At 38.9% G+C, this 15,073-nt stretch overlaps 2 protein-coding genes across 5 annotated transcripts in view; one reads left to right on the top strand and one right to left on the bottom strand.

The window, feature by feature from the left end:
* LOC116845164 overlaps positions 1 to 15,073 on the top strand; it is a 414,324-nt gene that overhangs the window by 68,737 nt on the left and 330,514 nt on the right. The window lies entirely within an intron of this gene.
* The window catches only part of LOC116845162 (irregular chiasm C-roughest protein-like), a 323,432-nt gene that overhangs the window by 87,745 nt on the left and 220,614 nt on the right, over positions 1 to 15,073 (bottom strand). For all 4 annotated transcript variants that reach the window (XM_032817543.1, XM_032817540.1, XM_032817542.1 and 1 more), the window contains one exon: positions 10,045 to 10,385. In XM_032817543.1, coding sequence (XP_032673434.1) covers positions 10,045 to 10,324 — 280 coding nt within the window. In that variant the 5' untranslated portion in view covers positions 10,325 to 10,385. The remainder of the gene's footprint in view (positions 1 to 10,044; positions 10,386 to 15,073) is intronic.

Here is a 15,073-nt window from a genome sequence, read left to right as displayed (position 1 = left end):
TTATATATATAGTATATTCATATATGTATAGTATATATATATATATATATATATATATATATATATATATATGTATATATATTATATGTTTCTATAATAACACGGTTATAAAAATATTTTCAAGTAGCCGGATAAAGTCAAACGACGTATGACATCAATAATATCTTATTTGATATCATCATGTTTACTGGAGCTTACAATTCAAAATGAGACAACTCTTAGCCTTCCCTCTCTCTTTCAATCGGTTAAAATGACATTTTTAATTTAGATTCTGAAATGTGAAATTGTTTGTGTCACTTTTAGATGCGACACAAATCAATCTGTAATTTTTTCAAAATTTGAGTTTTGAGATATGGGCAATACATCTTTAATACGAGCCTAAGATCCGTATTAATAGTTGAAACTGGTCTCAAGTGAGATATATTCAAATTTTCATTCAGAATTAAACCTAAGTTTGTCAATGGAATCGTGACTACATTATATTGAATTGCAGATGTAAACGTCATATATCATAATTCAACTGAAAAAAACTTTGACCTAACTCTGAAGTGAATAGGCCTGTATTAATAGTTATTCTTTGAAACTTGTCTCTCAAGTAAGATACTCCAAACTAAATTCAGAGTCAGGTGAGAGTTTCTCAGTTAAATTACATTGTCATCATAATTCAACTGAAAAACTTGGATTTAATTCTGAATGAAAATCTGAATATCTCACATGAAACAAGTTTCAGGTGACAACTATTAAAACAGGATTTAGGTGGCCGCGTGATAAAATAACGCTGTACGGGAAAAAATGCTGTTGTATGCAGTAGAATTGATCGTCACAATTGGAGTCAGTCTTCTTGATTCATTAGCAATATTATAGAACATAATACACAAGTTATTAAAATGATACATCAGTCTCAATAATATTGCCACTAAATTGAGAAGATTTACTCCGATTATGACGCCACTGACCAAAATTCTGTCGATGCAACAACATTTTTCCCCCCATATATCCCTCTTTTGACAAGCAAGCGAAAAGTTTTTAAATATTCGACCGGGGAAAATATTTTCACGGCGAATAACGCGGAGATACGCGGCGGAATACGGCACGCGGCTTATCAATATAGCGACGCGATTTTTATTAGCACTCCGCCACATGAGCGTAATACAATATCTTTCTTTTTTTCGCGGATTAGGAATATTGCCGAACACAATGTGTAATATTTTTTAACATATCGCGAACATAGGAAATGGAATATCGCCTGTACATGGTACATAGAGCGCGTTACGATATCGCTGGGATCGGTCTATCTTCGCAAACTCCGCGACTAATCCTACCCCAGCATACTGTAACCGAAAAACGAATAGAAATAGTAAAAATAAACTCGGCGTTCGCATATATACGGGCGTTCCAATATGCCGACGCACAGCCGGGACAGCTTCGCGAAATACGTTACAAATTTTGATTGAATAAACGTTGGATCGTTTCGCTTTCCGCGCGCTGATTTTTGCGGAATTAAATGACGAATGCAGCGGCCGCGGAAAGATACGCGCTGGGGCTCGCGTAAAGACAATCTACAGGGTGTCCGACACGAGATGGCCAAAAGCACCGATGCATAGGGTTGATCATAGGGTCGCGATCGTATAACTTTTTTGTAAAAGCAGGAAATGAAAAGTTTCATGTGAACCCAATGGCTTTAGCGATCATGTAACTTGACTAGCAATGGAAATGCGAGCATTTTCACGTGAAACTTTGCACTTTTCACGAGTTGATGCTAGGAGAAACGATACACTGAGAAAAAAGCGTTTGGATAAGTATTTATTGAACAGATTATGCGTTAGTGCAACAATAAGTTGTCTCAATATAATCACTGACCAAATCGCGATTATTGAGTCATAATTGATAACTCTTATCACAGCAACTATATAACTTGTTCAGACGACCAAATGTTTTGCTTGAACAAATTCCGTTCTCATCAACTCAACCACTTCTTTTTCTCAGTGTATGATCGATACATGATCAATACCGAAGTCGTACTGAACAAAAGGTTCCTCCATCATTTTCCAAACAATAATGTAAAATTTAATGTAAGAAGGAGCGTACCAATGCGTACGATGCTATGAGCTCTTTTATCGAAAGTAGCTGAAAGTCGTGACTCTTCTTAACGATAGCAGCTATTAGAGAGAGCTGAAGAGAGAGAGAGAGAGAGAGAGAGAGAGAGAGAGAGAGAGAGAGAGAGAGAAAAGCGGTAGTAACGATACGTGTTGTTTCTTAACAGTACGTGTATCGTTAAGAGAGAATTCACATCTTTGCATAACAGCAGAAGAGCAGAAGCCAATTAGAACTCGTGCTGGTAGAAGAGCAGAAACTGTCTATTACTATCTAGCCACCAGTGTGGGTTCCAATTGGCTTTTGCCTTTCTGTTTTCTGCTTTTCTGCCAAGACGCGAACTCTCCCTAAGAAGCAGCCACGTTTTCAACGCGATATCTCGCGCTTGTGGAGATCGCGGAATCGCGCGCGCTCTGGTGATCATGTAACTTCTTCTTCAAAGCAGAAACATGAAAAGTTGCACGTGAACTCGGCGACTTTAGCGATCATGCAACTTCTCGAACAATGGAAATGTGAAACTTTGTACGTTAAGGGAAAGGATACAGCTGGTGCGTCAATCCTCCTTCATTAATATTTCGAAATTTCACGTGGTTGTTGGAAAAAGGGCAGAGGAATTCAGTTTGACCTCCAATCTACCCGCACACATGCTTCGCGCCATCCGTGTCAGACACCCTGTATATGTTGTTGAAATGGACACAGCGGATGAAATAAACCAGCACTGCTCCGCCTACCGCATCGTCTCCCCTCCCTCCCCTCCGCGTAAAAGCCCGAAGAGCTTTATCGCGCACGGTGTATGTCCGCCTAGATCATAACATTAACGAAATTGGAGCAACTTTCGAGCCATTCTCTCCTGCGCGCTCGCTTTTTCCTCGGTCGCGTTATTTTTCTCCCCTTATTCGCTCGTTTATTCGCTTATTCGCTCGGTCCGATTGAGATCGGTTGAGTGACAACGACATACTCCGATTGTCCGCCACGCAAATGGATCTCATTTTTCGTACTTTAGCTGGTTTGTGAGCTCGCGGTTGATTTTCTCGCATTTCCCTCGTCGCTTGGGTCTTGCTTGGATCGCGCACTCGAGCGACGTAGACTCTATTTATCGGGCTGTCGCGTTTACCAACTGCTCTCCGCGGCCGGTGTGTCAGCTTATCTTGCCAGCGAATTTAAATATCCACGAGTCTCCGTGAGAGGCCTCGACGAGGAGGCGCCGGTAGAGTGGCGATTCTCCTCTTTTGTCGTCCCCTGCCTCCGTATCGAAAGTCTCTTTTAGTCGAATCATCCCACTCGAGGAACTCATCGCCCCGTGAGATCATCGAATCTCGGCCCATAACCAGACGTAAGATAAACTCGGCGAATAAAATCGCTCAACAGACTTTTAGCCTCGCATCTGCTCGCCTCGTTCCCTTTGCTTTCTGTCTTCTTCTTTCAACTCCTGCACAATTTTCACGTTAGCTCTGTCGTATTATTTTACTTCACTGTGCACAGCGAAAACGTTTTGTGTTCGCGATCCGTCGAAATCGACTCGTGGAATTGTTTGTGTGTTGAATCTTTGATATATCCGTGCGTTAATTCAATTATATTGTCGCCATTGTCGTTATTTTAACTATTCCGCGGTGAGTTTGTATTCGTCACTTCTGACTGTCAAAACAACATAATATATGTACGAATTCTTGGTGACATATTTTGCAGAATAAATTTGTTTACGTATTTGCCTTGTGTCAAATTGACACCAAAATTAGAGTGGATAAACTGGTTGGATAAATACGTGTGTTGAATTTAACATAACGTTTTTTGCCGCGCTCTTGTGCTCTCTGTAATTTCCTTCGAGGGAAATTTCACACGAAAAGCAGAGGAACAACCCATTCGCTCGGAATCGAGTGACTTTTCGCTCATACAGAGCGAACTTTTCATTTCGAATTGTCGTGGGAAAACATTTTCTTTCGAAATTGAGAAGCGAATCTGACGTGCTCCAATGTCACTGGACAAATTCACTTTAATTGACTGAAACGTTCCCTCGTATGTGGATGAAAAACTCACTTTACAGGTCGAGTGACACATTCATTTTTGCACATGGTAGAATACATATTGCATTCAAGTAAATGTTACTTGTTTCAAGCGTATCATGAGTTTTATATATCCACAAATGTATCATAATTTCATCAAATAAGCATTAAACTTATTCAAAATACATTCTGAATTCCATAGTAAGTTTTTGAGAAAAAAATGTCTGGTATTTCTGACCACGTGGAAAAATAAATAAATTATAGTCAAGAAAATTATTTTTTTTATTAAATCCTACTATAATGTTAGTGATAATAATTTTATGTGTTACTAATAGCATGCTCGTTTTAAAATAACCAAAAATATGATTGAAGCCAGAAATAACTATAATTTTAATCATAGATTAATCATTTTTCTCTCAGTGTAGCGTTTCAGTCAGGAATATTAAATTCAAACAAAAATTTACACATACACAGTTTGTTCACTATATCGAGCCAATTTTTTCTTTGATAAAGTTTTCCGATATTGTTGTAAAGAGAATAAATTTTGACTAAATGATAACGAGCTTTTCCCAAATTTTTGATGATTATTATCAAGAAAATAGTCTTTGTGTTGCAGACAGCTATTACTTAAAAAAAAAAGACAATATAAACTGAGTAATAGATTTTATTTCTTAGCAGTAGAATGATATTCTTTTGTATGCACTGAAAGAAAAAAATGATTTATTCGACTAAAATTATAGTTATTTTCCTTCAGCATATTTTTCCTAGTAAAATAGTAGAGTAATAACATGTATATATAAAGTTTTTTTATCACTAACATTGTAGTAGAATCTAACCTGACTTAGGTTTTCTTGACCCATAATTTAAAGCAATTATTTTCCTCCGTGATTATAGTTACAACTACAGTGTCAGACACTTTTTTCTGTGTAATTTCGAGTGGCAGTCTTTTCGCGCTATCGATCCAGGCGAATTTTCGTCCACTTTGAGTGAGATTGCGCTCGAAGAAATTTTGAGAATATATCGCGCGCGCCTATGTTCTCTTGGAGAATTACTCCCAGAATTGAATAAATTATTACGCTGCGCTGCTGCTCCGTGGAGATACACGCCCGGTACTTTTGTTGCGAAATCGAACGCGTAAATCACTCCTTTCCGTCGTTCCTGAAAATTTGCCGTGGCGGCGCACTCTCTTCCCTAACAATTGCAGATTAATTTTTTCGCCGTCCACCTTTGTCACGGCCGTTGCGATATACTGCCCGTGGTAAGAATATTTCATTTGGATGCGCTTTGTTATTTGCGTTTCTGTCTCTCTCTTTCTCTCGAGTTTATTCGTGGACAACGCTAACATCATCAGCGTGCGCGTCCGCGCGCCCGAGTCCAGGAACGAATCGCGACGGTCTTTATTCGAGCATCACCCTTTCATTTGCCGCCGACACAATTTACTGATTGGACGAAATTCTCTATTCCACCGCCGCCCTTGCTATTACGGCCCGAATTAACCCGACGTGTATGAAGTTTCGCATTAAAAATTCTACAATGAAGAATCTCGTTGCGACTCGGCGCATCGCGGCGACTATTTTGTATAATGCCGCGGAACCGTTTACACGTGTAAATACTCCTGTAGCGCCGGGCGTTACGAGTGCTACGCGGCATTTTTTAGTAACTCGTTAGGAAACTAATTTAACTTCGCGGTAGCTTTTAACGTGAGCTGTATCGGCTTTATGCAACACAGTCGACGCAAGAATAGCGCGCGAGTTCCATCTTTGTTTTAAAGCGCGCGAGATAAAAGCGATCCGCTTCCCGCGGAAATCATGGCGTGTCTGAAGAGAGCAGACCTCGTCGCGAAAGTTCAGTCCGAAGTACGAAATGAATACGCTTTTTTTCTTCTCCGTTCTCGTCTTGATAGCGGGACACTGGCAAGTTCCCCCCCGAACATAGCGAGGCTCACCTTAATTTCGACCTTTTCCGACCAATTGGCTTCTTCTGTAATGAATCTGCGAAGAAATTAGTTCCGTATTTAGAACTAGAAAATATTTGGTATATTAGATTCTTTTTTTTCAGTTGACATGTGTTTCACTTGTCAAGTGAGAAATCGTAAGCGGCAATGAAATTTTTTGGTTGCTATTACCGAACATTCGGTTGATCCCAAATTCGCTCTAATCAAATTTCGGTCAGGTGTATTAAATTTTCAACAACAAAGTTCTTTTTTTAGCGCGCCCAAGCCATTTTAGCTGAGCTCACTACATTGACGAAAAAATGTTTGGTATTTGTAACTACACGGAGAGAATATTGTAGTCAAATTTTACAATACAATTTTAGTGGTTCGGGAATAAACTGGCACTATTATGAAAATTATAATAAAATATAGTAAAATGACCATTAACATGATAATTTTTACTATGTTCATAGTAACTTTTATTCTATCTTATTATAATTTTCATCAGTGCCACTTTATTCTCGAAGTATTAAAATTGTATTGTAATTTTTACTACAATATTCTCTCAATCACACATAGAGAAATAATTATTATAAATTATGGTAAAAAAATATATTTTTCTTATTAAATTCCACTGTAATGTTAATAACCTTACATGCATTACTAGTTTCGTGTTAGAAAAACCAAAAAATATATTTAGAGCGAAAAATAAATGTTGGCAAGATATATTTGACTATTTCTTCCTTTCACAATGCATGAGAACGTGACGTTATAAATTTTTGCATCACACTCTGATAACGGTCAAAGCTAGAAGTGTTTCGGCAACGAATGATAAAGGCTGACAGCTCGTTCGGGGCTTGGACCGAAAATGCCAGGTGCAGAGCTGATTTTACGATCGTCGGCAGTACTTTTTTCGCGAACAGGAGAAATTACGTATCGTACTTTAGGGCTGCCTGTCGCGCTGTGATTTTTACTACCCCGCATTGCGTATGCGCTTCGCAATGCTTGTCAGCATTGGTCTTGCGAAGTGCACGCACTTCGTTCGTTCATTTGTTTCGTGTGCGATTTTTCGTTATTATGCGTAAGACTATTGTCGTGATCCGCGGACTCATTTCGAGGCCCGGATTTCCCCATTTTTTCCTCAATGTATTGAGCTCAGCTAAAATAGTCCGCGCGCACTGAAAAAGAAACTTTGTTGTCGACACGAAAATTTAGTGGTTAGTAGTTAGTAAACCACCTGACCGAATTTTTGGTTAAAGCGAGGTCAACCGAATGTTTGGTAATAGCAACCAAAAAATTTCATTGTCGCTTAAGCTTTCTCACTTGACATAAGTGAAACACGTGTCAAGGTCAACTAAAAAAAAAAAGAATCTAATATACCAAATATTTTCTAGTTCCAAATACGGAACTAATTTTTTCAGATGCATTACAGAAGAGGTCAATTAGTCGAAATTAAGGCGAGTCTCGCTATGTCTGGGGGAAAACTATAAAACTAAGTGGCGACTGAGAGTCGCTTCTCGAATGCAAAGAGTTAAAAAAATAATGTAAAATAAAAATCAATATTCCTGATGAAAATTGTAGAGGTTTCAAAAGGGACGTATGATGATGCTATTGGATTTGAATGGGGGTGTCAAGGTGAAGTGAAGTTAATTTCGTTCTTTCAAATGGAACCCTAATTTCTTTAACACATACGCTCGAGACTTTCCTCACGACGTCTTCCAGGAGCACACATTCAAGGTCGTTGGAGGTGGAATGACGAAAGCAGAATTTAAATCATTATCGTCGTCGTCAATAATGTTCGAGATGAGAAAGCGCGACGACAAGAGTAGAGTGACGCGGTTCACTCGCACACAGAATGATACGCTGATTCGTTAAATGCTCTGAAAGAGCGTTAGAAATGCTTGTCACGATATTGACAGGAACACTTTGTTAAACGTTCAGTAATCTTTTAATAAACATATCGAAAAGTGTATCAAAGTTGATGGTCATTATTTCGTGTATTTAATAAAGTAAATTCAATTAAATTGAAAATCATTTTTCTTACTATACAAACCAATATAGACGCACACACATACGTACATACACACATACAAAAGATGCGCGTTGTACACAATTATTGTTGAGATTCTCGAAGTAGAAATCAATGGGATGAGAGGATCATAAAGTGACCAATGTATTTTGTGTATGGCGCATGTAAGAAATCTGCGTTTCGTTCGAGTGAAACGTCTCATCCTGTTCTTGTCGTCGCGCTTTCTCACTTCGCATTATCGACGACACGAATGGTTTAAACACTGCTTCCGTCCTTTGACTTTGAGTGGTCATTAAACTCGTTTTGAGGAGAGCTGCAAACAGTTTAAAAAAATTAGAGTTCCGTTAAGGAAAATAAAGTTGATCTTCATTTTACTTTGACAAAGAGTCAAACTAATAGCACTATCATCCGTCTAAAACATTTCTTTTAATTTTGCATTATTTTTTATATATTCAAGTGCTTCAATTTAAATGTTCTTGTACATGAAATAGAATGCCTGCTCGTATATTTCTCTATTAACTTCTAAACCCTTTGACCTATTTGGAGAAAATTTGACACAGTTACTCTCTAGGAATCTGCGGAAAATATATGCTACCATAAAACCTGGACACCCTCCCTCTGATTTCAGTCCCTTGACACTTTGCGATAATTTGAGTTTAGTCCTACATAGCTTATGAGGAACTTCGTGCAACTTGGTGCAATTTCAGCAAGTGCAATTTCTTTTGTGAAATATTTAACTTTCTATGAAAGAAATTCTATTCGAGAAAAAGAATCTTATTAAATAAATGTTATCTTGTTAAATCTTATTAAATAAATATGTTATTATATAATACTCATGAAAAATAAGTATCTTTGGTTTTTCAGATATTTTTTCTCTCAGTGTACGAGATATTCAAATTTTTATTCAGAGTTCTGTCCAAGTTGCTCAGTGAAATTACATACGTGTGACATCTACATCTGAAAGCGAAATATCTCGAGATCGCGCTTTAGCTGAAAAACTCTCATTTAACTCTGAATTCAAGTCCGAGGCCCGTGTTAATAATCATTACTCGAAGCTTGTCCCACTGTGAGACACTCAGACACGAATTCAGAGTTATATCCGAGTTCTTTTTTTATCTGAATCACGCAATATACGCGACATTACGCATCCGATTCCACTAAAGAGTTCACAGCTAACTCTAAATCCATATCAGCATATCTTCTCTGAGACGAGTTTCAAGTAACGACTATCGATGCCGACCTAAGTGTCTCGCTCGAGACGAGTTTCAAGCAACAACTATTAATTTGGGACGCAAGCGACGCGAAATATTTTGTCGCGGCGCGCAAGACCGCGCGAGTATAACCGGCCAGAGAGGTGCGCATTTTTTTTTTTCGACACACCAGAAAATCAATACCTTGCGGCGGGCAAATTGAATTTGCACGAGTAAACAGGACCAACGGCGTATCATTGTGTACGTGGCTGCATAGAGTATAGTGCACGCGTGTCTAAAAGTGGTCGATTGGCGCATTCGAGCGCGGTTACCTGCGATCGTCGTCCGCGAAGACAAGAGAGCGTTAACTGTGGAAGATCAGCGCAAAAGTGCGACAGTGACATGTAAATCATTCGTCCGTGCAGCGCTGCAACCGCCGACGGCGTCGGTGACGTTTCTCTTATTCAAGTCCCGAGAGACTCGCGGGAGATTTAATCATTCCCGCGTATTTTTGACTCGAGCGAGAAAATTACCGTGAATCCCGTGCGAGCGAGGGTCTTCCCAATTTTCCCGATAGCGGCGGTTAGCGGGATTCTCCGCGCGCGATGTTTAGGCGAAGGAAGGAAGTTACATGCACGATGCCCGCAAATCACGCCCCCTTCTCCCCCGCCCCTCGCCCCCTGCTCGTGATATTTTGCATAATGTCGGTGTCGACGGGCGTATTGTGCGGTCGGGTTAATTTAAGCGTGGAAATCAAATTTCCGGGATAATCTTATCCGTCCTCTCTCGCACGCTCACCTTCCTCGTCGCTGCCGATCATGGCGTATCGCTCGTATCCGGTGAGATTCCTAACTGCTCCCAAGCCGAAGTCGTCTTTAGTCCATTGAATGGGCCCCTTCTGATCGAGCACTCGGCATGGAAGCGTCACCCGGCTGCCAATCACCGCGGTCTGATCCATCGGCTCGATGGCGAATCGCTGATAAACTACTTCCGTCGTTGTAAACGGCTTCGCCGTCGACGCTGTGAACGATGCGTTTGTCATGTTCGTAGCCGCCACTGTCTTCGCTCCCGTCGCCATCAGCAACGACAGGCAAATTATGAATGGCGCTGTTCTTCGCTCGATTTTTCGACTCGCGCTCCTGTAACACACACAGACATTTGACGATCAGAAGGCATCACACTGAGAAAAAAATTTATGATATTTGGAACTATAACGGCATAGTAAAAAGATTATAGTTAGGAATGTCATTTTTATAGTAAATGTCACCATAACTGACCCATGTAAAAATTTTATCAAGAATTATAATTATTTGAAATAAAAAATATAGTAACGTAGCAAATATTGAATAGTAAGAGAAATTAACTATTTTATATAGTCAATACAGTTGGAATATTTGGCAAATGTAGATACATGTAACTATATTCCTAAAGTGTGCTTTACTATACACATAGAGTAATAAAATGGTGATTATAAATCTTTGTTTATTCTGCTATATCTTCATGTTTAGATGAACTATAAATATATGTTTGAGACCAAAATGAACTATAAAATATAGTGAAATTATAGTTATTCCAACTATTTTTTTCTCTCAGTGCACGAGACGTTAATTATTTCCGACGCGGCGGGAGATCTCGAGAATTATCGCTGCTCCGATATTCCCGCCGAGAATAGAAAGCGCAGAAACTCGATTCTGAAAAATTTATTTTACGCAACGTACACTGAAGAGAGGATCTGGTCGACAAGACCAAAATTTGGTATAAATGGCGTTAACCAAACGTTGGGTGATTACAACCAAAAAATTTCATTGCCGCTATTTCGCTTTGCTTAATGACTAATTACTGAGAAAGTAAAACAAAACAAATGTTTTTATTATAATTTAATTAATTAAATGTAATTAAATGTTTTTTGCAATTACCAAACATTTGGTTGATCTCATTTTAATAAAATTTTGATCTCGTCAACCAGATCCTTGTACTTAGTGTATGCGGAGGGAAACACCAAAGATATCATTGGACTAAATATGGTTGTCGCGACGAAATATTAATGTTATTGTTCCTCGTCCATTCACACAAAAGGTTACAGAAACCATAGTATGTTGGCTTTCTTCGCAGCCGTGCATATACGGGACATCTCTCAGTGCTGTATGACGCAACCAAAGGAGAGAGATCTCTCAACCATAATATTCGTTCTGCAGATCACAGCATAAAGAGACAGCGATATTCTTTCGGTTGAGGCAATTATAATTGAGGACGTATTAATTGAATATCATAAGAATCGCGGCTGTGAGAGCTGTACAGACGTACACATGTGACAATAGCAATTTTTCATGCAATTTTCTATTTGACTTGAATTTCAGTTTTCTTTTTAATAATAAAGTGAGTCACCATGTGATTGCGGCGAACATAATAGTTTCCTTCGCACACATTTCAGTTTCTGAAATGTACAGCTTGCATGAAATGAAAGAATAATAAATTTCTCTAGAATATATATCAGTCTGTTTTGTGCTACAGATCCTATAGTGATTTTTGTTATAAAATTCTCCTCATGTATTTAATTTGGATTTATTTAAATTTTTCTTCCGATCATAGCGAATGCTGTTGCAGCAACCATAACAATTTTCTCTCCGTACATTTGTTTTCAAAATATAATAAAATATAAATAGCACATGTGAAAAAATAAGAGGATAATAAATGGCTGCGAAATGTCGATCTATTCCACGCTACAAAATTCTGCAGTAACATTTACTTTAAAACTCTTTTCATATATTTAATTTGAATTTTTTTTCATGAAGAATATAGTTGTAGCAATCATAGCAGTTTCCTTCGCGCATATTTTGTTTTTAAAATAAAAACAGCTTGAAATGAAAGAATAATAAATTACTGCGTAATATCGATTTACTTCGTGCGCTACAAAATTCTACAGTAATTTTCACTATAAAATTCTTTCCATCCATTTAATTTGAATTCACTTAGATTTTTTTTTGCCATAGAGAATAAGGTTATAGCAACCATTTTCTGCGCGCACATTTCGGCTTCCAAAATCAAAACGGCTTATATGAAACGAAAGAATAATAAATTACTGCGAAATGTCAATCTGTTCCTTCTGTTACAAGATCCCATATCAATTTTTACTATAAAATTCACTTTATGTATTTAGCTTGAATTCATACAAGTTTTTTTCTTCATAGAGAATGTAGCAGCCATACTAGTTTTCTTTGTGAACATTTCAGTTCCTAACATATAAATGACACATAAAATGAAAAAAATAAAAAATTACTGTGAAATATCGATCTATTACGGAATTTCATGTCAATTTCTATTATAAAATTTACTTCGTGTATTTAACCTGAGTTCATATAAATTTTTTTTCTTAACCATAGAGAATGTGGTCGTAGCAGTCGTAACAATATGTTCTCTCCGCGTATGAACGTGTTTTTCGGGACAAGTTTTTGTCCCTAAAAATTGGATCACGTCGCAGCCAAAGTCGGATGCGACAAATATCGTTCTCCTTTACTCGAGTTTTCGGCTTGTTTCCCCCTTCTGCCCTTCCCTCTCTCGTGTGCCTCAGAGTTATTTAACGATCCTCTAAGCCGTTATATGCGGTTTCTCGCCCATTTACTTCGACGTCTTATTTAATTTATCTTTATAGTCCCATCGGATTCAAAAACGAAGTCAGAGGGTAAAGAGTCGGCGTCGTAAAAGGGGCGATAAAAGTATTGCCGGCGCGGCAATTTAGTATTGGCGTGGAAGAGCGCATTATACACAGACACACACAAACACACGACAATACATGCATGTGCATACGTGTATACGCCAAGAGCACACGTGGATATATGCCATTATGAGGAGGGAAGCTTTTCTCTCTCTCTCTCTCTCTTTTTTCTTTTTTTTACGACGGCAATGTAGTTTTGTCGTTGCAGCGAAAATATACTGCGTCTTAACAATTATCGCGCGGAGCATTTTACGAGTATTAAAGGGGCTCGATCGCGTCGGGCGAGAGGAGGGACGACGGTGGTGATCTTTATTTGCGGCTAAATAATTGAGGAATTCGCTCGCAGTCGGTGCCGTCAAGCAACGCTCCTTCCATTACCCGTACTCGCCCGCGAATCGATCGCCGCGCGCTTTTTAACGGAATTCTTCTCGTTCCGCGGCTCCCATTCGGCGACGGTTGTAAGAGGATTAAAAAAAAGCTGATTAACTTGTCAGCCTAAACATCGGCGCCGGCCGACTTAACGGCAATTTATAATTCACGCCGTATATGCAATAAATATGTTGCGTGCGCGCGCGCGCGCGCTTGTTTGCTGTATTCGCGCTTTGTTACTCGCCGCGATTTATGCGCGCGCTTTATCGAACATTTTGTCGAGCGCGGAAGGAGTGTTTGCGCTCGTCCGTCGGGCGCCTGTAACTAATGCCGCATACTTTCGACATTCGCGCAAGTCGCCACCAAATAGATTCAACGCTCAATTATGGAGAGTGCACAAGCGTTCAAGGGTATGCATTCGTTAAGGCGCGCGCGCGACCCTTATTATTATTCAACAAAATCGAACATATAAAGCGTAGCAATCGGCCTGGTCGCGCAATTAATTAGCGCCGCGGCTCTCACATCGTATTATCTGCGATCTTTTAATAGCAGACGAACGACACGATGCTCGCCCAGATAGATGAGTCCGCATAACCTTGGCAGCAACTTTGCTGGTCGATTTGTACCGGCAGAAAAATGTTTGGTACTTGTAACTATATAATCACGTGAAGAAATAATTACTGTAAACAATGACCAAGAGAAAATTATTTTCTTATTAAATTTTGAACACAACACATTATTTTCTTATTAAATTTTGAACACAACACATTATTTTCTTATTAAATTTTGAACACAATTTATAATTAGAATATATAATTATTTGAGCATACGATATATAATTTTTTTTTCAAGCAGGAAGCAAGTAGAATTATTAAGAATTTGAAGTTTTTGCTGTATTAATATATTATATATAATGCTGATTTTATTTTTAAAATTATTACAAATATTAGCCGAATCTCTTTTTTTCCATAATTAGAATTTGACGATATGGAAATCGTGATAATATATCACGTATAATGTAGTCAGAAATAAATAAGCCACCCATATAAAACTTTTCGTATATGTTACGTTTAGTATAAAGAACCGAAATGTAATGTAAAGTCATCTTTATTTTACACCTTAATACTTTAATCCAACGCGATCAAAAACGACTCCGTAGCAAGTTTGGCCCTTTGTTATTTGTCAGGCGGCTGAAAGGGCTCAGCCCTATTTAAACCTCATATTTCTACTAATTATAACTTTTTTCAACGCGCGAACCGAAAGCCCTTGTGTCACTAGTTTGCGGGTAATTCGGAATTAAAAATCAGCGTTGGGGTCGAAAATGACCCAACGGTATGCCAGAGCAGGGCCAAAAAAGTTCGTAAAGCTTCCATCATTGATTTTGTCTCATATCGTGATAATTGTGAAAGTCTATCCGGTCCGTTCCCGCTCCCCTCTCTTCCCCTCTTCTCCCCCTCCTACCTCCCTCCTCTCGCATTTTCTTCTGCCATCGTTACTTCTCCGCGCCGCTACTCCGTCATCTATCTACGTTTCCTATGTTCTTATTCGTCGTCGGTGAAATGATCGATAGAACTGAAAATCGCTCGAGGAGAGATTCTTGAAAACGATGTATCGTTCTCGTATGTCTTGTCGGACTCGCGGTTCTCGCACAGACGCGGCGCCTCCACGTCGCTCTCCGTTATCGTCGAAGCCGTACGTTATACTTGCTCTCTCTCTCTCTCTCTCTCTCTCTCTCTCTCTCTCTCT

This window comes from Odontomachus brunneus, unplaced genomic scaffold (assembly GCF_010583005.1).
Source record: "Odontomachus brunneus isolate Ranch 3 - 2012 unplaced genomic scaffold, Obru_v1 Obru_scaffold_049, whole genome shotgun sequence".
Taxonomy (NCBI): Eukaryota; Metazoa; Arthropoda; class Insecta; order Hymenoptera; family Formicidae; genus Odontomachus; species Odontomachus brunneus.
Note: the sequence above shows the minus strand (reverse complement) of the source record. Positions and strands in the feature narration are given on the sequence as shown.